At 35.4% G+C, this 24,564-nt stretch overlaps 1 protein-coding gene across 1 annotated transcript in view; it reads right to left on the reverse strand.

Annotated features, from left to right (window-relative positions):
- The window catches only part of LOC129256638 (uncharacterized), a 41,693-nt gene extending 33,225 nt beyond the window's left edge, over nucleotides 1-8,468 (reverse strand). The window contains exons 1-3 of the mRNA XM_064097788.1: nucleotides 8,067-8,468; nucleotides 7,096-7,171; nucleotides 5,789-5,886 (exon numbers count right to left, since the gene is read on the reverse strand). Coding sequence (XP_063953858.1) covers nucleotides 5,789-5,886; nucleotides 7,096-7,171; nucleotides 8,067-8,172 — 280 coding nt within the window. The 5' untranslated portion in view covers nucleotides 8,173-8,468. The remainder of the gene's footprint in view (nucleotides 1-5,788; nucleotides 5,887-7,095; nucleotides 7,172-8,066) is intronic.
- Between the last annotated feature and the right edge of the window lie 16,096 nt (nucleotides 8,469-24,564).

Here is a 24,564-nt window from a genome sequence, read left to right on the forward strand (position 1 = left end):
CAGAAGAGACTCCAATGCCTTTCGTATTTGTCCAAATGAAATTGTGTGTTTTTGCTTGGACAAGTTTTAAATTTTTTTTTGTATATCTTTAGGGCCTACTAATTTTGGGAAGCTTGTATACACATAAAACGCCTTTAAATAATATCCAACGTGTTAAAAAAACTTAGTAATATATTTGTGTTTGATATCCATCTTCGTAATGATTTAGTGGTTTCTTATTTAGCCCTCTGAAAAACAACCTTGCAGTATTCATCTTCATTTATTCAGTCTAATTTACATAGAGACCCATTTTACATCTTACGTTGACGTCACCTATCTTGTTATGAAAGTCCTCCATCTCTTTAGCTTAGAGTAAGTAGCGAATATATTAATAATTTAAAAGCCAGGAGTAGCAAACAATAACGGCGGCTATGCCGTTTTTATTGTGATATCGAACAATAAACGGGGCATTCGTGTATGATCTAATCAATATGGCCTTGTTATCGAACATAATGAGGACCGAGTAGGGATGAAGCGAGGGGACTTTATTCGATTTATTGATCAAGGTTTTGTGATGAACCATTTTAGAACGTGTTAAGCCAAGTCGAGTCTGAGGGGGAAAGTAGGAGGAGGATTAACGTTGATAGATTTAGATAAGGTTTGTTTGTTGTAATGGCCTCTTACAATCATATTGAGATGTTTTGTCAATAGATATGTTGAAATTAACCTTGAATTTATAGTCTTTCCGTTTAAGCCTATAGATTGTGGTTTGTAGAATTTATTCTCCATTTATATGTTATTACTATGATTAAATGTTTATAAGACATTCAAATACACACCAAACAAGGTATCAGAATTCCATTTGCTATCCTTTTGTCTTATTTTTTAAAAACACGATATTGACTCGAAATGGTCAACAAAAATTAGGGTACCCTGGTGTCTTATGAAAAATGTGCACAAATATATACAACCTGCATTTAAGAAAAACTTGATTTTTTTTAAAGTCTAGCTCTGCATGCGGAAAAAAAAGCCTTAATTTCCCATTTTGAAACATTGCCTTTCCTTCCTGCCCCTCCCCCATTGCTCGATCTTATTTTATTGTCATATTTGAATGCCAATAGGTGGTTATCAAATAATAATTTACTCAAGAGAAAACAATCAACTGCTATCCAGATGTATAGTTAACACCATTTTCAATAACTTTCACTGTAGAAATGAAAACAAAAACATTTATCTTTCCTGAGGGAGATGTATATAAAATGAGGCTCAACTATTCATGCATTGGTATGGGAAAGTATTTTTTATGTTTTATTTCTTATTTTTAAAGTTAATTTGTCAACTGTGTTCATTTTAACAATTTCAATTATGCAATTTATTTTCAAAATAAAATACTTGGTCTTAGACACCTAATGAAGATATCTTTCAAATGCAATCAGATTTAGGCCCTACTTCCAAGCTATAGTGGTGCTTTGATGTATTTTATGATAGAATATTACATTTGCGTTTCAGACAACGATTTCAAGTCAGTGTTAAAACAAAAGTGGCATGTTTGTTTTTAACAGTTTGATCATTCTAACGCTAAGTATGCTGCTAGAAGACAAAAGTTCCCACTAGTTATTATCAATAAAATGGATAGTTTTAGAATGTTTTTTTTATCATCTATCTTCAATTGAAATTCGGTCTTGTAAAACACTTAACGTATTCAAAAGGAAACTTAAGAAATACTTGCTGACATCTTAAATATTTTAGATATGCTGCTTTGTATAGGGTTGTGTGGTATATGTCCTATTCTTCTGTTAATTTAATTTCAATATAGTTTTATATCTGTTTTTATTTTATTATTGACAATAATTTATTTCCCCCTACTAGGGTAGCCTGCTCGACAAGCCATCTTGCTTTTTGTGGCTTTCCCCTAATTCCTGTTATAACTACAATATGTTAACATCATTCGTATATACCATGTATATCAAATTATTGTTTAATCTTTGCTTTCCTGTTGTGTATAGATATATGTAATTTTTTAAATGTTATCTTTATATGGAATTTGAAATAAATGAACTGAACTGAACTGAACTTGACTAAATTCAAATGTCAACATTGGGTTTGTCATCATAGGCCTAGTTTACAGATTATTGATAAATATCGATTATATTTCTTAAGAACAATCATTCCTTTTATGACTAGTTTTCGGCGTAGGTTATGATACTTATCAATTTCAAAGATCTTTTCGCTAGAGGAAAAAAATATTGAAGAACAGATTGCTGTTATGAAATTATACTGAAATAATCTGAACGTATCCTGTTATTGCTTAACTTCGCCACATCATCGCCTCTCGTTGTTATGAAATAATATTGGAAGTAACATCGTGTTAACACCACTGATGCATTCGACCAAAATACTAAATAATAACTGGAGTATACGGGGGAAAATTCATCTTATATTCCTTTTTACTTAACCATCATATAGTCTACACTTCTTTATGTTTAGAGTGCAGTCATGGTTTACGACATCGATCCTTCATTTCTACATGGTAATTACAATGCTAACTATTGCATGCAATGAAGATTATAGCATGAAATAAGGGCGACCCCACCAAAAAAAAACGCATTTGCGTATAAAGGTTCTAGGACAACTACCCCCTGGACAATCACCCCCCGGACAACAACCCCCGGACAATTACCCCCCGAGGATAATTACCCCCCGGACAATTACCCCCCGGACAATAACCCCCCCCCCCCCGAGGACAACTGCCCCCCGAGGACAATTACCCCCCGGACAACTACCCCCCGGACAATTACCTTCAGAAAATCCCCCCTTCTCTCCAGCATAAATGTTAGAATTTAGCGGGACCCATTGTAAGTTTTGGTCGGTGGCACAGGTTTCCGAAATATTTTCTACTTTACCTTACGTTAATAACTTTTTCTTTCTCTTTTATATTGCTCTTTCTCCTGTTCTCTCACTTTCTTCTTTTTTCCTTTTTTGTTTTTGCTAAGCGGCGCCTTCTGCATCATGAAAAATGGGGGGGGGGGGGGGGAGCTCGCACCCGAAACCTCCCGTTTGGCTATGCATATATACATCAGAAAATTTGTAAACTGGCCCTCATTCTAAGTTTTCATAGAACAATTGAACACGATTAGTCATAATAATCACAAATGCTGAATTTCTCTGATTCCAACTGATCTGATTTTTTTAGATATTTATTTTGGGTTTAATTTCAGGAAAGAAATCAGGCAAATAGATCAAACGTAAAAAAGACACCTTCATAGGTAGAAATATTGAAAGTCGATAACGCAACTATCAACACTAACACTGTCAAGTAGACCTATAAATCTGTTATTTTAAAACAGTTCAACTAACAAGAAGCTAAGAATTATGAAAACAATTGGTGCACATTCCAGATTAAGATGTGGCTTTATAACTTAATACAGTAAGCTAAAAAACTTTATGCAAAGATAATACAGACAAGAACACCTGGTAAATTACAAGGTGTTTTTGTGTGTATTATTCTTGGGTGAAAGCAATTAAGCAATTTACATCCGATTTTGATGAAATTTTCAGTGTTATGCTTGTTTGATTTTTCTCTTTCTATTCAAATCAGCTTTTTGTTGGGGTGGACTTGTCCTTTAAAGAAGGAAATTAAGTACCAAATTTACTAAATTGTAAACAATTTGACATAATCAAATACAGTGTTTTTCTATACAAATTGGCAATCATGATAGTATACAATTCGTTTAAGGTGCATTTTAAGGACGGTTTGTAAGAATTTATAAAGAAGTAGGCCTATGCAAATAAAATAATGCGACCGAGCAGCGTGAGCTGAAAATATTAATATTTAGGCCATAAAACGGACATTTTACAGAGCACTTGAAAAATCAATTTGTAAATTTAAAAATAATGAAAGCTCGATATCCGAGATGAAATATGTTTTGTATATTGACTTCGAAACTTGATATTTTAAGCTCCATATCAGCCTATATTGAGCAAGATATTAATCTCATCGAAAAAGCAATGCGAGCGCGAAGCGCGAGTGGAAAATACTTGATATTCCGGTTTGAAAATGGTGAATTTGAGCACTATCTAAAGCATTGTGTAGGGAAATTGTAAAGTGGATATGGAAAGCAATAAATAAATGATGCGAGTGTGAAGCGCGAGCTGATATCTTCATTATTATTTTGACCTAGGACCTGGACATTCTAGGTCTAAGGACATTTTGTCATCATATGAAAATGATGACAACTTTCTTATTCCTCTTCCTGAGCGCGATATGAAGCATATGAAACTGTGATATTGTCGATATTCTTTTCTGAAAAGGGACAATTTAGTCATTAAGAATTCATGAAAATTTTATTATCATATTTATTAATGTAATAAGCCTAAATGAGTGAGTAAAATGTGTTGACACTGAGGCCTGAAAACTGGATATTTTAAGCACTTTTGTAATCATGAATAGGATTTGTGAGTTGATATATTTTTAACAAAAATTCGAGCGCAAATCGTGAGACGAAATTTTTGGTAAACTGTCATAAAAGGGGGGTTTTAAGTAGTTTGTTATATAATTTGGCAGATCAAATAATGCGAGCGCATAGCGCAAGCTGCAAGTTATATTCACACCATAAAACGGACATTAAACAGAGCACTTAAAAATCAGTTTGTAAATCAAACAAAATAATGAATAATGTCTGAGCTGAAATATGCTTTGTAATATCGACTTCAAAACTTGATATTTTAACTACATATCAGCCTATTTAGCAAGATGTGTATCTCATCGAACAGGCTATGCAAGAGCGAAGCGCGAGCGAAAAAAATAATATAGTGACATGAAATATATTTTTTTAATCATTTTCCAAGTCATCCCCTGACCTTTTTTTTTCACTCGTCTTCCTCCTCTTATTTTACCTCTTATTTTTCTTCCTTTCTTTCCCCTTCTTTTTCTTTTTTTCTTTCTTTCCCCCTTTTTTTCTCATTTTTTTGCCCTGCCAATAGGGGGGGGGGCGGGCCCCTCGGCCCCCCTGGATCCGCCTATGGATGGAGCTCAATTTTACAGCTTTCTTACGGCGTACGTTTGATTCCAAGATACTCGAGAATGCCTTGAGTACTTCTTAAGTCAAACGTACGGCCGACGTATGACTCTGTGCACTCCCTTTGTCTAGGGGGTAATTGTCCGGGGGGAATTGTCCGGGGGGTAGTTGTCCGGGGGTAATTGTCCGGGGGGTAATTGTCCGGGTGGTTATTGTCCGGGGGTAGTTGTCCGGGGGGTAATTGTCCAGGGGGTAGTTGTCCGGGGGGTAATTGTCCGGGGGGGTAGTTGTCCGGGGGGTAATTGTCCGGGGGGTAATTGTCCGGGGGTAATTGTCCGGGGGGTAATTGTCCGGGGGTAGTTGTCCGGGGGTAGTTGTCCTCGGGGGGTAGTTGTCCGGGGGGTAGTTGTCCGGGGGTGATTGTCCAGTGGGTAGTTGTCCTGATACTGATAGTTTATGACTATGTTACTATTTACATAAAATGCCATATCATTATGAAAGTGAAAAGGGAAAATAAATGTCAAAATATCCAAATACAGCAAATATCATCATGCTTCCCTCATTACCATTCATTTGGTTCATGAAACAAAAGAGTAAATATTATGGTGTGAAGCATTGTGAACTGTGAACTTACACTGTAAGATGGAAATCATTACTATTTCTTAGAATTAAACAAGAAGAAATTGTAAACACATCCTATAAAATTGACATTCTGACCCATCCTACTTTGGTGATGATCATCAACATAAAACAATATATCATGACAGATCATGATACGATTCGATACTCACCAAGTATATCACAGCTTTTGCCTGCCCAGCACGGCTCGCATTCACACAAACCAGTTGAGTTGTTACATTTGCCATTTTCACATTTTATTTGTTCGTATCTGAAGACAAATAAAAAATAAATATACACATTATTATATCAAGAAATAACAACGCTCATGTAAGAACAAAATATTTGCTACCTTTAATATTTTCAGATATATTTTGATATATTACAGCCCAGTTCAATACCTGATTTTAAAACCAATTTCATTGGGAAATCTTAACTTATAAAGATTAATTTGTAAGAGTTGTAAATGTCTTAAAAAGTAGAATATGAAATACTAAAAAACAACGAAATCATATTCCTATCTCCCTCTATTAGATTGTGTAAATGTTAATATGTAATCCTCATATTTGATATTGATTTTTTTTTATCTAGTCCCCTTCCCATTTTATCATTGTTGTTTCTCTCTCTTTATCACTTTCCTTTGTCTCTTGCTTTATTGATGTGTGTATGTGTGTTAAAAGAAAATAATTATTATTTGTTAATTTTCTCTTCATTAAATCAATAAAAACATTTTAAATACTAATGTGCATCTCTTATTTTCATTCTGTAGTGGGTGATTAAGATAATGAATAGTTTCACAAGTGTTTTTGTTCAGGAAGGAAATACTAATTTGATGCAGAACTGTTGTGAAGTTTGACTGCTTCTGTACAGCATTTTTAATATTGATTCCTTGTAAAGACAGATTAATATCAATTAATGCATGGTTCCTTCTATGTGAGACTAAACATTTTGAAATTACATGTGTACCAGAAAAGATGGAAAATACTTATCATATTAATATCTTTATTTAAATAATATTTATCGATAAATTGTAAATATATTGACGCAGGATTGTTGTCTTATAATCAAGTAAACCCATGTAAATATAGTTTTTCTAAATCTTCACTCTAAAAACAAATCAGTATAAAATGACTAGTTAATGGGGTCAGCTGGGTACAACTGTTAGTCATATTTGACTATTTTCTAGTCGTATTTTACTAGAACAGAGTTATTTCTGACTAGAATACAATTCAAAAGTGTGACTAGACATTTTAGTTGCACCCAGCTGACTACTGTACTAGTCAATTTGACTGAGTTGTTTTAAGTGTTGAATCTTAAGGAAAATGATATCAAAAGCTTAATAAGGTGATCTGAAAAAAAAACCTCTACAATCATCACACCATTTCCCACAGAAATGTTATTTGTATATCCTACGCGTTTGTCTTTTTGACAACTATGACTATTATTCCACTTGTATTTTCTCGAGTATATAAAATCGTACCTCGTACACTCTCCGTTTGGACAATGAATATCAGGAAATCTTTCGCAAACGGTTGGAAAATTATACAAATTTTCACCTGTGAATAAAAAGATAACGAGAGATGATGTTAAAATCTGCAAGCTTGACACACATGAATTATTCATTGCATATGAAACTGAACTGTTAACCATTAACGATCGGATACAGGTTTTGAGAGGGCATTCGTTTGCCAAAACCAAGTTATGTGTTTCATTTTATTATAGTATCTTGTTTGATTTATGAAAATGGTTCTGATTTAAAAAAAAAAAGGTTATCTAAAAATCATACCCTTTTACATCCCTTAACTCTTGACTCCCTACCTTTTATGTATAAAGCTGAATTGATATTTTTAATAAAATAATATCATTCAAATTCAGCTATTCAGGAAAGATTAATTATTTTCAAAGATGAAATACACGTCAAAGAAGGAAAGCAGACAGATAGAGGGGGGAGAGCGAGAGAGAGTGAGATAAAGAGAGAGATGGGGACAGAGGGGAGAGGAAGAAAGAAAAGAAAAACAAGAACAAATGGAAGAAAGAAAGACAGAAAGAAAGAAATAAAGAATAAAATAAGAAAGAAGCATGAAAAAATGAAGAAATTGTGTTCCTTGATATACGAATGAACGACTTTTATATAAAAACAAAGGAATATAATTATGGACTAATAATCGAAATTATAAAGAATTCAATAAATTTCCAAACACATATTGAGATCGAAACTCGTATCAAAATTTGTTTTCCTAACAATTCGTTCAAATTAAGGAAGCAAAATTGGGTTATCAAGATAGAGAAAGAAGAAAAAGGAAGGGAAATATAAATCAAAAAGTTGAAAAGAAGCCTTTTAGAAGTGCCAACGATTTCATATGACAAATGTTTTCTATAAACAACATTTCATTGCTCTAAGAAGCATTCTAAGCAAAATGGTTCTTATCCTTTCATCAAGATGAAACTTACCATTTGTGACGAAAATGACAAAAGAAAGCAAGATGGCGCCTAGAATAAAATGTTTCTGTGTCCTCTTATTCAAGGAGAGCAGATCCCAAAGTAAGTCTAAAGCCATCGTCAGAAGATAAGCCGTCGCATAACAAATGCCTCACATCTTACATTATCCAGAAATATATCCAAACGGAATCCAGATTCTTCGTTTTTAGTTGTTATTCCATTCAATTGGATTTTTTCCGTTTTAAGACAGAATAAGCAAAGCCTTGTTGCAACAGATATGACTGACTATGCGCAATGGCGGATTGGACGTGTAGCGTTATTACCGGTATAGGTGTCTTTGGAAGGATCGAGGACGGTATAATACATTACAATGTGATCGAAGATGGTGTCTCAGGGCGTACCATTCTATCTTGTTCCGAGGATCCATGAGGGTCGATCAAAGATCCAGAAATGGCTGCCGATCGATAACTTCTTCTGAACAAAAGGAAACGCTGCGCAATGCAATATGGTTGATCCTCATGAAAGAACAATAGACGAAGATCGAAAAATATACTTTGCATTCACGCAAGAATTATGATAAACTATTTTGGTATTTCATTATGATAATCTTTAAGTGAAAATATAGATATTGTGTAATTTCTCTGTCTAATGAGATGTCAGAATGTGATATAATTTGATGGAGATACTGAGGATTTTTGGTATTTTATGCTGCGGTTACTACATGCTGGTGAGAAACAAATCGATAATGGTTGTAGACCAATCGATGATCTTGCTTATCTTCCTCCTCTCACCCCCTCCTACTATTCTACTCAGTTTTACTTTTGCCTTAATCTTCTTCCGTTATATGCAGGAAAGTATATTTAACACAATCATTGAAGTATTGAAAGGGGTGGCAATGTTGATCCAATACAGACTATGAGGGCGTAATTCTTAATTGTCAAAGAGTTTCTCCGTGTACGAATAGTGACGTCACTTCCAATCAGTCAGAGAATGATTGTGCAACAATTGTTACCATCAAAGAACGAGAAAAGAAGTTGAATGAATCCAACAGTTTAACCAAGCATGTATAATAAGACCTACTTATTATAACCCCCACCCCCCCCCCCCCGCAAAATACAAACTTAGGATATAATTAAATATTCCCGAATACATTTTGTGGTATGCAATATTATGAAATACCAAGGAAATTGCTTATTTTCAAGAAGTTATTGATATTTTTACATCTTCTGTGGTATTAAAAATATGAAAATACACTCACTTGCACATATAACATAAAGTTGTCATTAAATGTATTTGCCAGGCCTGTTATGTTATTTAGGATCAATTTGTCATAGGGAAGAGTGATATTTTATTCATCCTGGATTAATAACAACTACTAGTTTAAAATGTTGAAAAATCGAATATTGCAATCAGCTGCGTACTGTAGTTCACGACAGGGGATGGGGTATGAACAAATATTGCGATCACTACTGTGTGAGAACAAAAAAACAAAAAATATTGACACCTCCCGAATCCTCAATGGCCCTGGGAAGCGGAGGTGCTGCGTGCATTTTTTAGTATTATTTTTTTGCTTTTCAAATTTGAACCAGCACCCCCTGTTAAAAAAAATCGTTCCCAGTGCCCTGCTCTCCCCCTCTCGCCTCGCCCTCTTTCTCTCCTTCCTTCCTCCCCCTTTCTCTTTCTTTCTCTCAATTTTTACCCCTAAATTTATATTTTGATACGATCAAAAGCTAACAACGAGGCGTCGGGTTCCAGATCATATAATTGTCTTTGAATGAATCAAATTTAGTTTTTCATTGAATGAGCAAAATATTTTTTTGGAAATTATTAAAATGGGTACAGTCCTTGACGCCGTCATGGATTTTTCTCGTTCATTTTATTTTTTTGGGTCGACCTTTTTAAACTTGTGTTTTATAATTAAGAATTAAAAAATGGTTTGATCAGTGAAATGAAACTGTTAATGTCCTTCCGTTTATGTCAAAAGATAAAAGGCACTTTTCTTGTCTAAAAATTGTGGGTTTAATAAAAAAAAACAATATTCCTTCGACAAGTATGTCCAATGCCTCCGTAAAGTATAGGCCTACCCCTTTTCTAGCATTATAAGATAATTTCATTGATCGAATACATTGGCGTTCAGATGGGCCCGCCCGCGAAATTATTTTTCCCACCGAGTTCTGGACCAACATATGAATATTCATAACTTGCGTCTTCGGATTAAGAGTACGCATGCGCGTGGACATTCACGTTGCTCAGAATGAATTAGCATCGTCAAATTACCGGTACCCTTACATAGTTACGTAGACCTTATACTAGGCTTAGATCTATATCTATATCCAATTCTTAATCACTTATCAAACTAGCTGCCATTAATGGCAAGACATGTGCTAGGGTAGGGCTCGCTTAGGCTAGCGCATTAACTTTACCTCAAATCTGGACCTGTCTAATGCCTAGTAGGCCTACTAATCAGTGTTGTAGTGCCTTGATGCTCGGCCTTGGCCTTAAGGCCTACTTTTTCAAAGCCTTTGCCTTGAACATTCAAGCCTTGGCCTTGAGGATTTGAGCCTTGAAATTTCAAGGCATTTTCAAGGCTTTTTAAAGGCATTTTGTACTTTCATTTGTTTTAAATAAGTAATTACAAATGTTTCAATTTATTGTTATTTATATTTATTGACACTAATGGTCAATACTACCACACTGTAAAAAAAAATTAATAGAAATTACTTAATAAAATTGTGGCAAAAAATTGCCTTAATTTTTTCAAGTATTTATGACTTTGGCAGTTTTAAGTAAAATTTACTTATTTTCTTTGCTTCCATTTTACTCAAGGAAATTAAGTTACAATAACTTAATTCAATTAAGTAAAACAATCACTAAAATATTTGAAAATATCAAATGGGGGAGTGGATGGACTTTCGTGATTCGAAAGTCCGCTCCCCCATCGTCCCACTTTTGGTGGCATCATTTTCATTTTATACATGTTTTATCCAAATATTAGACTTTGTGAATTGTCACTTACCTGTACATGTATAGGTACTGACATTGATATTTATACGCGATCGTTTCATTCTTACAAATAAAACAGTGAGAATAATTTTCTGCTAAATGACTATTTAATGTTGCCTTTTCTTTGATTCAACAAAAGAATACAATAGTTAGCACACCCTTATCCAAAACAATTTCAAACACAAATAGAAATGACAGTTATTAAAAAAAAAAACATTTACTTGCTCTAATGAATATTCATGCATTATTTAAATATGGCGTTAATTGAAAATATAAGTACATTCAACATGATTTTATAAGTAATAATCATCTTTGCCTAATTGAGTTAGATTTACTCAATCAAAGCAAGCTATCAATACGTGAATTTTCTTAAATGTATATTGAACCCAAATAAATCAAGTAAATCAAGTAAATTAAAAGACAAGTTGAAACTACTTAAAAACAACGAAAAATAATTACAAATTGTAAATTCTACTTAAATACATTAAGTGTTAACTACTGATTCAATGTTTTTTTTTACAGTGCAGTTACCAGTAGTAGCAGCAGTAGTAAGTGTACTAGCAGTGTCATCAATTGTAATTGTCACCATTATCAAGATTTTTCAAACAAAGAATACATCAGTTATGAAAAATAGCATTATGTATTGGTAATGTGTTGTAATCGTGACTAATGATGATAATGACAGTAAATAATAATGATCATGATCAAGATAATAGTGCTTTGATGACAAGAATAAGTTTGACATCTGACTGCAATTTTGACAACAATTTTCATACTTTAAACATAGCTAACTCTAAAGAACGATAACAAGGTTTATTTCTATTCCAATAGGATTTTCCTTGTATTATTTTCTTTGGCCAACAAGAATGTTTAAGTCTTAATGATATTCTAAAAAGATTTGGTAAACTTGAACACAGTCTTCAATTTTGTCATATCCAAATGGGTTATGTCAATGGCATGATGAGCCAGAAACTTTGAGGGGCCAAGCATGGCATATAGAGCAAAATTTCTGTCAAAAAAAGAAGAAAGCGATTGAAGCGAGCGAGTGAACAAAATTTGTCCCCCTCTTTCTATAAGAAAAGCTAATTTTGCGATAGATTGTTTAAAAAATAATATGACATTTACTCCATCTTTTCCTTTCCCTCCCCCCTTGTCTAAGATTATTCTTGGTGGTGGAACTTCTTCTTCTCTCTATCTCTCTTCTAAATTGTATATTTGTTTTGGGTCAGATTGACAAAACAAAGGGATAAAAATGTTTACTTCTTTTTAGTCATATATCGTTCAACAGTGAATTTCATTCCTCTACAGTTTCAAGGAAATAAACAACGTATTTGTTTTGTGTCAATATGGTTTCAAGAAATAATAATTAATAAAAAAATAATAATTAATAATTATTTATATTTATATTTAAGTATTAATAATCAATGATTAATTAACTGTTTAAAGAAATAATCAAGATTTACCCTCTTCCAACTAAGGGTATGGGGTGCGCCCTGTTTATTTTATATCCTTTTGAATATATATTTTGTTAGTATTCTTTATTCTGTTTTCTTAAGGTAAAATAAGTGTAGAAGATACAAGAAATGATAATTGAAATTTAAAAGTGGTTGTAAGCAGAAAAAAATATGAAAACCGACAAGAGTCCTAAAAATGACTCATTTTCAGTTAAAGCATTTGAAAATTTTAGCTTGCGCTTTGTGCTCTCTTGCCCCCCCCCCCCAAAAACAAAAAAAAATCCCTGTAGGATTTTTTTTTTCCAAATGAAATATGCCCTTTTTAAAAAAGAAATACCTTCTTTAATAATACAACATAGTATACATTTTAGGTTCGAAAATCACAGATTTGAATCGTGTTTGCATCAATTATTGTTTAGTACAGACCTAATCCTGCTCATGTTTATACAAACATGTATAGAATGTTGCTTTTTGGAATATCACAAATTTTTGGCTCGCTTCCTGCACTCGCATCAATTATTGTACTCGTTCTCCTCCCGTTCACACACAAAAAAACGCTTAGAATGTCCAGTTTTCAGGTTGGAATATCACAAAATTTTGAGCTCGCGCTTTGCGCTCGCATTAATTTTATTGGTGATTTATGTATCCTATTTAAAATGCAGTAATTAACTGCTTAATTCCTTTACTGGTCAGTATATAAAAAAAATTATCGAGCGCAGCGCAAAGTTATTTTTTAGTTAGATGCACATCTTTTTCATAATTACAAAACCAGCTCAGAATATTTAATTTCCATGTCTTATTACACGACATGTCCAGGGGCCTGTTGCATAAAACTTTTTACCTGAGAAAACTCAGGTAAAAACTGAGAACTAAAGTTAGTCTGATTTCTGCCATTGACTTTAACACAGCACAAAAACTCCGGTAAAAACAACCTGAGTTTTCTCAGGTAAAAAGTTTTATGCAACGGGCCCCAGAAGTTTGAGCAGGTGGTTCGCGCTGGCAACATTGCGCTAGGATGCCCTTTCAACATTGATTAGCCCCATAATTGACCATAAATCAAGTTTTACAACTTCAGAATTGATTTTTTTTCAAAACCGCTTGCTCGCTATGCTTTCTCGCTGAGAAGTAAAACCTAAATCAAAATATATATCTTATAATTAAAAATCACTTTAGAAAGCCTTTGCTCAAGTTAATTTCTACAAAACACGCAATTACTTCACGCAGTAAACATAATCTCATTTTGAAAATACATGTATCTGTTTGCACAAAAAAACTTATTTTGATAAATGAGTGCCTTTTTGGCGTTGACCCCCCCCCCTAATAATTTTCTGCTGCCCCTGTCCCAGGGAGTGGAGAAAAACATACGTTGAGAATGCCAGGATCAGATGACTGTGGTAATAATAATTATTGCAATGTAAATCGCCTAGAAAAATTATGGATTATGTGTACACAGGTAACTATCTCATTATTTCAATATGTCTCTATCATTAAATTATTTTTGTTTTAAATGTACAAAGGTTACATTTTTTCTCGCTCAATCCCCTCGCTCACATACATTTTACCGTGTGTGATGTCTGCCGCCTAAGTATTGTTATTTCATAGTTCTGTATATCGTAAGTTTGAAATGCCTTGGCCTTGAGGTTTTCAGGCCTTGGCCTTGGGTTTCCATGCCTTGGCCTTTGGTATTGAAGCCTTGGCCTTGGGTATTAAAGCCTTGGCCTTGGAGGTTTGAGCCTTGACTACAACACTGAATAGCCGTCTAATGCCATGGTTAACTTCGAACTGGTTAATTCCGAACTTTACGTTTAATTAGGTTTATACAAATATTAGCTTATGTGCCATGGTTTGATATGTCTCCGTATACAAAACCAGTCCTAGATGTAATTTTTTTAAATTTTAGTTCTAGTCTAGTCTCTAGATCTAGACTCTGATCTACGCTGTATACCAGCATGGAACCACTAGTGTACCAAGGGGGGGGGGGGGGGGGGCAGACTGCCCCTCTGACGAGCCACAACTGATTCAGGGGACGTGTCCCCCCCCCCCCTCCCTTTGAGAAGCCAAATAAATAATTTGTAATGTAAAAATGCAATGAAAAAGACGTTTGTCCCCTCTTTTGAACGTGAAGATCTTTTTTTTTGCTTGTCAATTTTTTTTTCAGCTAAGAAATCCTTAATTTGGGGTGAAGACCCCCTTTTTTTTTTGGGGGGGGGGCTTGTCACATTTTTTCGCGGACGAAATATCCTCCAAAAAATGTGCCCCCCTTTTGGAAAATCCTAGGTACGCCAGTGCGTGCATGGAATGTATTCTAACGTCAGGCACAAATTAACGTCAGTGATCTTAATCCCGTCTTCACCCCAAATTAAGGATTTCTTAGCTGAAAAAAATTGACAAGCAAAAAAAAAAAAGATCTTCACGTTCAAAAGAGGGGAGGTCCCCTGGATCAGTTGTGATTCGTCATGGGGGCAGTCTGCCCCCCCCCCTTTGGTATACCTAGTGGTTCCATGCCCCCCCCCCTTTGAGTCTAGCTAGATCTATAGAGACTAGACTAGATATTTTTTTTAGATCTACGACTGGTTCTGTATACGGACTAGACATATTAAACCATGGTAAATAAGCTAATATTGGTCCAAACCTATAATCAAACGTAAAGTTCGGAATTATCCAGTTCGAAGTTGACCATGCCATTAGTCGGCTATTCCTATTATTAGGCATTAGACAGGTCCAGATTTGAGGTAAAGTTAATGCGCTAGCCTAAGCGAGCCCTACCCTAGCACATGTCTTGTCACTAATGGCAGCTAGTTTGATAAGTGTTTAAGAATTGGATATAGATATAGATCTAAGCCTAGTATAAGGTCTACGTAACTATGTAAGGGTACCGGTAATTTGACGATGCTAATTCATTCTGAGCAACGTGAATGCTTACGACCGGCACATGCGTACTCTTAATCCGAAGACGCAAGTCATGAATATTCATGTGTTGGTCCAGAACTCGGTGGGAAAAATAATTTCGCGGCCCGCCCCCCCCCTCGGAAATTCTTCTCGCATAAAGATATCGCCCCAAAATTTTATGACTATTTTCTTTGAAGTCTCCCGCAACTTTTGTTGACGACTAAAAGCTCTTTCATGGCGTCTTGCTATCATAAACACCAGAAATGAGTCTCAAATGATATTCCAATATGATATTTTTTTAGTTTTTATCTTGTTTGATTCAATGCTTACTCTGACAGAAAAAAATGTTCCCTTTGTTGTTGTTGGGTAACATTATTGAAGAGTTTCTGGTTAAGCATGCTTTCCTTACAATATTTGGATGATACCGAGGAGTTTTTATAGATGGAGATTATACCATTCAACCCATTCCAAGCCTTGGGTGATGCCCACAAAAAATAGGCACAATCATTTTATTTAATAATTTCTCATGCAGATTGTAGACAACAGATTCCTGCTTGCCTGACTACACACTTACTGGCGACTTTCAGAAAAAAAGTAATATTGATCACTTTTCGCACACAGTCAAGTCCACTGTCTGCACACTGTGAACACTCACTCTGTAGAGGTGTGAATCACATCTTCACATAGTCCACAGTCCACTGTCTGCACAATGTGAACACTCACTCTGTAGAGGTGTGAATCACATCTTCACATAGTCCACAGTCCACTGTCTGCACAATGTGAACACTCACTCTGTAGAGGTGTGAATTACATCTTCACATAGTCCACAGTCCGCTGTCTGCAAACTGTGAACACTCACTCTGTAGAGGTGTGAATCACATCTTCACATAGTCCACATTCCACTGTCTGCACACTGTGAACACTCACTCTGTAGAGGTGTGAATTACATCTTCACATAGTCCACAGTCCACTGTCTGCACACTGTGAACACTCACTCTGTAGAGGTGTGAATCACAACTTCACATAGTCCACAGTCCACTGTCTGCAGACTGTGAACACTCACTCTGTAGAGGTGTGAATTACATCTTCACATAGTCCACAGTACACTGTCTGCACAATGTGATCACTCACTCTGTAGAGGTGTGAATCACATCTTCACATACTCCACGGTCCACTGTCTGCACACTGTGAACACTCATTCTGTAGAGGTGTGAATCACATAGTCCACAGTCCACTGTCTGCAGACTGTGAATACTCACTCTGTAGAGGTGTGAATCACATCTTCACATAGTCCACAGTCCACTGTCTGCACACTGTGAACACTCACTCTGTAGAGGTGTGGATTACATCTTCACATAGTCCACAGTACACTGTCTGCACTATGTGATCACTCACTCTGTAGAGGTGTGAATCACATCTTCACATACTCCACGGTCCACTGTCTGCACACTGTGAACACTCATTCTGTAGAGGTGTGAATCACATAGTCCACAGTCCACTGTCTGCAGACTGTGAACACTCACTCTGTAGAGGTGTGAATTACATCTTCATATAGTCCACAGTACACTGTCTGCACAATGTGATCACTCACTCTGTAGAGGTGTGAATCACATCTTCACATACTCCACGGTCCACTGTCTGCACACTGTGAACACTCATTCTGTAGAGGTGTGAATCACATAGTCCACAGTCCAATGTCTGCAGACTGTGAACACTCACTCTGTAGAGGTGTGAATCACATCTTCACATAGTCCACAGTCCACTGTCTGCACAATGTGATCACTCACTCTGTAGAGGTGTGAATCACATCTTCACATAGTCCACGGTCTACTATCTGCACACTGTGAACACTCACTCTGTAGAGGTGTGAATCACATAGTCCACAGTCCAATGTCTGCACACTGTGAACACTCACTCTGTAGAGGTGTGAATCACATCTTCACATAGTCCACGGTCTACTATCTGCACACTGTGAACACTCACTCTGTAGAGGTGTGAATCACATAGTCCACAGTCCACTGTCTGCACACTGTGAACACTCACTCTGTAGAGGTGTGAATCACATAGTCCACAGTCCACTGTCTGCACACTGTAAACTCTCACTCTGTAGAGGTGTGAATCACATCTTTACATAGTCCACGGTCTACTATCTGCACACTGTGAACACTCACTCTGTTGAGGTGTGAATCATAGTTCACAGTCTACTGTCTGCACACTGTGAACACTCACTCTGTTGAGGTGTGAATCACATCTTCACATAGTCCACAGTCCACTGTCTGCACATTGTGAACACTTCCTCTGTAGAGGTGTGAATCACATAGTCCACAGTCTACTGTCTGCACACTGTGAACACTCACTCTGTTGAGGTGTGAATCACATAGTCCACAGTCCATTGTCTGCACACTGTGAACACTCACTCTGTAGAGGTGTGAATCACATCTTCACATAGTCCACAGTCCACTGTCTGCACACTGTGAACACTCACTCTGTAGGGGTGTGAATCACATAGTCCACAGTCTACTGTCTGCACACTGTGAACACTCACTCATTAGAGGTGTGAATCACATAGTCCACAGTCAACTGTCTGCACACTGTGAACACTCACTCTGTAGAGGTGTGAATCACATAGTCCACAGTCAACTGTCTGCACACTGTGAAAACTCACTCTGTAGAGGTGTGAATCACAGAGTCCACATTCCACTGTCTGCACACTGTGAACACTCACTCTGTAGAGGTGTGAATCACATCTTCACATAGTCCACAGTCTACTATCTGCACACTGTGAACACTCACTCTGTAGAGGTGTGAATCACATAGTCCACAGTCCACTGTCTGCACACTGTAAACTCTCACTCTGTAGAGGTGTGAATCACATCTTTACATAGTCCACGGTCTACTATCTGCACACTGTGAACACTCACTCTGTTGAGGTGTGAATCACATAGTTCACAGTCTACTGTCTGCACACTGTGAACACTCACTCTGTAGAGGTGTGAATCACATAATCCACAGTCCACTGTCTGCACACTGTGAACACTCACTCTGTAGAGGTGTGAATCACATCTTCACATAGTCCACAGTCCACTGTCTGCACAATGTGATCACTCACTCTGTAGAGGTGTGAATCACATCTTCACATAGTCCACAGTGCACTGTCTGCACAATGTGATCACTCACTCTGTAGAGGTGTGAATCACATAGTCCACAGTCTACTGTCTGCACACTGTGAACACTCAATCTGTAGAGGTGTGAATCACATCTTTACACAGGGCACTGGGAACTTTTTTTTTACAGTGCTGATGTAAATTCGAAATTTGACAAGCAAAAAGGACGGGTTTAACTACAAAATAAAGGTCATTTTGGAACAGAGGAATTTACAAGTCAAACAAAAAGGGATTTCACTAAAAAATGTGGGTCACTTTGATTGTATATCTTTCCAGAGCCATGTCTTCACTTATCCAACTACTAGTATATATACATTTGTTTTTCCCAACAGAGAATGCATTCTTTGGAACCCAATCCAAGTACTGCCCAATTCTATTTAACAAGGTCTAGGAGACTAACACAGTTTATTTCATCAATTATTTCTAATTTCAAATGCTCCAACATATTTGATGTCCAACACTCGGTTTTCTTTCCATTGTAGAATAGAGTGTGGGTCACCGATGTGTCCAACCTTGATAAACTGGTCCTTAAAATCAATCTAATAATTGTTTTTAACCTTGCCATCACATATCATATCATCAACTCTCCCTTTCATTCATTCGATAAACTCATTACGAGGGTACACTGTTCTTCTAACGTCCATAAGGTCATTTCTAAAATATTGAAATAGAGGAGAAGCATTATTACTCTCATTCAATACACTGAACTCCTATGAAGATTTACGATTCAATCTCAAATTATATATAATTCCGTACTTTCGTATAAGTGAACATACTTAATCATTTAGTTATATGTTATAATTAAAATGGCGAGTTATTTACACAATTTACGAGGCAAACACATAGTCAGTGGCGTAATGAGGAGGACATTTTGAGGGGAGGGGGGCTGACGCGGCATATTGGGCAAAACTTCTAAAAAGCTAAGAGCTAGCGAAGCGATGGTGCAAACATTTGGACGTTTTTAATAGAAAAATCTAATTTGGGGATATGTTTTGAAATCATATCGAGAACACTATCCCATATTTGACACTTTCTCCCTTTTTTTTTGGGGGGGGGGGGGTTCAACTCCACCAAAATGACTATCAACTATGGGGAGACCGACATTCTGTATGATGCCACGTTCAGGATATTTTTATACATGTAGATGAGATGTCAGTTTCATACTCAAAAATGATTTTTATCATCATGCCATTATTTCTGTCAGTATTGGTAATGAAAAGGTGAGATATGTGTTTACAACAGCTAGGAAGATTGTGCGATATCACATTGCTTAGGCATTTCATAAGAGCTAGATAATTCTAAAACAATTTGTATGCTTTTCTAAGAAATGCAATATATCAAGAACGTGTTCCGATGACCTCATATTTTCAATTTCCTCCAATTCAACCTTTCGATAACAATAATCAAAACAAATCTAGGGGTACATTCCCGGTTTGCTTCCATTGCTTATGTCCCTAATCATTCTACTAGGTATATGTGAATAACTTCTTGAGTTCGGAATTTTGATATACGCCTTACTTGTAATAAAAAAAACATATCATGTTAAGTATAATCCGAATATCATACTTTCAGTCTCTCCAATGTGTATATTCTGCAAACTGCTTCTTGAGAAAAATGTATATTTCTTTTAATACACCAAAATCAAATCGTTTGTATAATGAAGTAAATGTTGGTATGGTCGCCTCTTTGTCGTAGTACTGCGTGCGTCATTATAAAATGAGTCATAAATATTCGCTCTTGGTAATTTCGCATGTTTAACACTTTTAAAGAACCAGACCGAACCCAAAACTGGAATAAATTGCAAAACACAATAATGCAAGAATTCCGCATTTAACATAGCTCCAATAATTGGGTTTCGAAAAAAGGCTTTATGGTACTTTTCACCGGCCTCAGATCAGCAGGTTTAGATGTGTCGCCCAAAATGAACACACACACACACAAATGGATTATTTTTTCGCCTTCAGATTACGCATCATTTTTTTATATTTCTATTATGTAGTGATATAAAAAGAATCTACATGCTTAAATTGATGAAACCTGTGCAGCTTTGGAATATTTTACCTATTTTATTTCCCGCTTATTTTGTGCAGCTTTCCACCTCTATATGCATTCAAATTATGTGTCATAACTTTTCCCGACATAGCAATTAAGACCAAATAAGACCCCCCCCCCAAAAAAAAGGGGGAAGTCACAAAAACCTAGTCAAGAGCTGCAGGTCTCAAAATCGAAAAATGTCGATATCTTAATCTTGAAAGCAAGAAAATAGTCTATATTTCCATTTACAAACATTTGTAATCACACCCCTCTTCACACAGTGTGACGTCACGTAATTCAGGGCATTAAGGAGCTCGACAAAGGATGAGACATTTCATTTTCCAACATTTTCCAACAAATCCATGTTCATATTATCTTCCTGATGATTTTTGTACTAAATATAATAACTCTGATGATAGACTATCTCTATTACACTTAAATGCTAGGGGTCTCTGCTCAAATTTTAGTAAACTTGAGGAGTTACTGACTTCCCTTGATTTTTCCTTTTCTGTTATAGGAATATCAGAAACTTGGCTGAATTCTTTCATGTTAACGTCTATTTATAATATATCTAATTACTCATTTGTGCACACATGTCGTGATTCCAGGACTGGTGGGGGTGTTGCCTTGTATATTTCCGAAAACGTTGAATTCCTTGAAAGACCAGACCTGACTGTAAATAATTCATTCCTTCAAACTATTTTTTATTGAAATTGTCAATGTTAACTCTAAAAATGTAATTGTTGGGAATGTCTATAGACCTCCCAATACTGAAATTGACTTGTTTTTACATGATATGGATTCTCTGCTTTCTCAAATACACAATGAAAACAAAATACTATACTTAATGGGAGATTACAATATCAATTTGTTAAATACTGATAGCCACACTAAAAGCAAAGAGTTTGCTGATAGCATGTTCTCATACAATTTATTCCCAGTAATCACCAAGCCTACACGCATATCATATAAATCTGCTACCATAATATATAATATTTTTACAAATGCAATCCAATTTGAATATGAAAGTGGGCTACTTTATTCTGACATTTCAGATCATTTCCCAATATTTTATGTTGCAAAAAAGTTTAATAATAATTCAATTTCAAGGGAACCCCGTCTGAAAAGAATGATAAATGATGCTGGGATTGATTGCTTAAAAAAGAAATTGAGCTGTCTGGACTGGAAACCAATCTATGCATAAAACGATGTCAACCATGCCTATGATATGTTTTACTCAATTTTTTATGATGCCTATAATAATAATAATAATAATAATAATTAGACTTATATCGCGCCAAATCCACTCTGTAGAGTGCTCAAGGCGCTTTTTAGGAAATTATAAAAGAAATTAAGAAGAATTGAACAGAAATGTTTTGAGGTAATGTTTGAAAGTTTCAGAAGTCAAGCACTGTTTGATGTTTTTAAGGGGGGGTTTTCCATAGCTTAGAGGATGAGTAAACAAATGATCTTTTACCCCAGGTTTTGGAAATTTTGGGGGTAACAAGAGAATTGGAAAAGGAGGAACGTAAGGATCTTGAAGGGGTATAATGAATGTCTTCCTACTGTTAACAGTAAAAAAAAAAAAATACACGATTCCACAAACCATGGATTTCTTCTGGCATCATGAAATCTATAAACAAAAAAAATATCCCATATAAAAATTTTCATAGATACTCTGGACCAGAAAAGATAAAAAAAAAGGAAAGAAGAAAAATACAAAAGCTATAAAAACTGTTTGGTTAAACTAATTCGGTTTGCTAAAAGAGAATATTATCATAAAAAATTTAACACCTTAAAAGGTAACATGAAGAAAACATGGCAAGAAATTAATAACATGTTGGGGAAAAAAGCTCAAATTTCTCTACCAACCAAAATGTTTTATAATAATGAATATTTTGATACCAATCAAATGAAATCTAATTATCTCAACAGATATTTCGCAAATTTGGGCAAAAATCTTGCTCAAGTCATCCCCGACTGCGACACAGAGTTCATGTCTTTTTTAGGAGACAACAATATTCATTCAATGTTTTTTAAACCAACCAATATAAATGAAATACTAAAGATCTGCTCCTCCTTGAAATCAACGTTTTCCTGTGGCTCTGATGATATTATCCCATATATTGTGAAAAAATGTATTTATCAATGTGTCCATCCACTGTGTCATATATATAATATGTCTCTTGAATATGGTGAAGTTCCTAATGCATTTAAAATAGCTAAAATTGTTCCAATTTTCAAAAAGGGTGACCGTGAAGACATTGTTAATTATAGACCAATTTCTGTTTTACCGATCTTCTCAAAGATACTAGAAAAAATTGTTTTTGAACGTTTGTACAGCTTTTTGAATCATAACAATATATTAATCTCACAACAATTTGGTTTTCGTAAAAAATATTCAACGTATATGCCAATATTTCACATGTATGATCGTATAATGCAAGAAATATATAAGGGTAATCTCACCATTGGTATATTTTTGAATCTCTCAAAAGCATTTGACACCGTTGACCATGACATACTTAAAAAAAAATGAAACATTATAATAATAATAATAGTATAGGGTATTTATATTGCGCACGTATCCACCTTGTTAGGTGCTCAAGGCGCTCCTATATTACCCGGCTAAGCTAGGCGTTCATAGCGCACACAGCTTTTTAAAGAATTACTTCCTACCGGTACCCATTTACCTCACCTGGGTTGAGTGCAGCACACTGTGGATCAGTTTCTTGCTGAAGGAAATTACGCCATGGCTGGGATTCGAACCCACGACCCTCAGTTTCAAAGTCCGGAGACTAATCCACTGGGCCACAACGCTCCATGGAATAAGAGGTCTCGCTCTTGATTGGTTTCATAATTATTTATCGAATCGCATGCAGTATGTTGTGGTCAACGGTGTCAAGTCAACTTTCAGTGATGTATCACACGGGGTTCCGCAAGGGGCCGTCCTCGGCCCCTTGCTTTTCCTCTTGCATATCAATGATCTTGTAAATTGTTCCTCAATTCTTAATTTCATACTCTTTGCTGATGATACCAGTATTACTCTTTCTCAAAAACATATTATTCCTCTCATTAACACCATAAATATTGAACTTCGTAAAGTCGTTGTCTGGCTTCAATGCAATAAACTGTCACTGAACCTTGAAAAAAATAAATTTGTACTATTTAAAACACAAACTAAAAAAATTGGTACTGACATTCCTACAGTTATTATGGATGGCAAGATTATTTCCCAGGTATCAAATATCAATTTTTTAGGTATCAAGATAAATGAATTTCTATCCTGGAAACCTCATATTGATGATTTATGCACTCGTTTATCAAAAAGTACTGGTGTCCTCCGCAAACTAAAGTTTATTTTAGCCAGACATGTATTAATTTCACTTTATAATACTTTGGTTTTACCCCATCTCACTTATTGCTGTATGCTATGGGGGAATGGATTCAAAACACATTTACATATATCATTTCTTATTCAAAAAAGGTTAATAAGAACAGTTTGTAATGCACATTTCAATAGTCACACAAACAAGTTATTTCTTGATTGTAAAATATTGAAAATGTGTGACTTGGCTCTTATGTATACTAATATATTTTATGTACAATTACCATTCAAATCTATTGCCAAATATTTTTAATAATCTCTTCAACACAAATGCCTCTTACCATTCATACTTTACGCGTCATTCAGCAGATCTTCACCAATATCTTCCAAAAACTAAAATTACCCGAAATTCTCTACGTTGTAGAGGAATCAAGCTGTGGAATGATTTGAATAATGATATTAAACAAAGTAAAACCCTAAATAAGTTTAAAAAACTTTTGAAAGTTGAATTTTTCTCTCAGTATAAAAAATTCCGGCCAATAGCACACTGTAGGTCACTATGATTTATAATTATTACTTCTAGTTTGCTTGTTTGTTTATTTCCCCTATATTAGCCCATTGTTTTTTTTTTTTAATTG

The sequence above is a fragment of the Lytechinus pictus genome, chromosome 3 (genome assembly GCF_037042905.1).
Source record: "Lytechinus pictus isolate F3 Inbred chromosome 3, Lp3.0, whole genome shotgun sequence".
Lineage (NCBI taxonomy): Eukaryota > Metazoa > Echinodermata > Echinoidea > Temnopleuroida > Toxopneustidae > Lytechinus > Lytechinus pictus.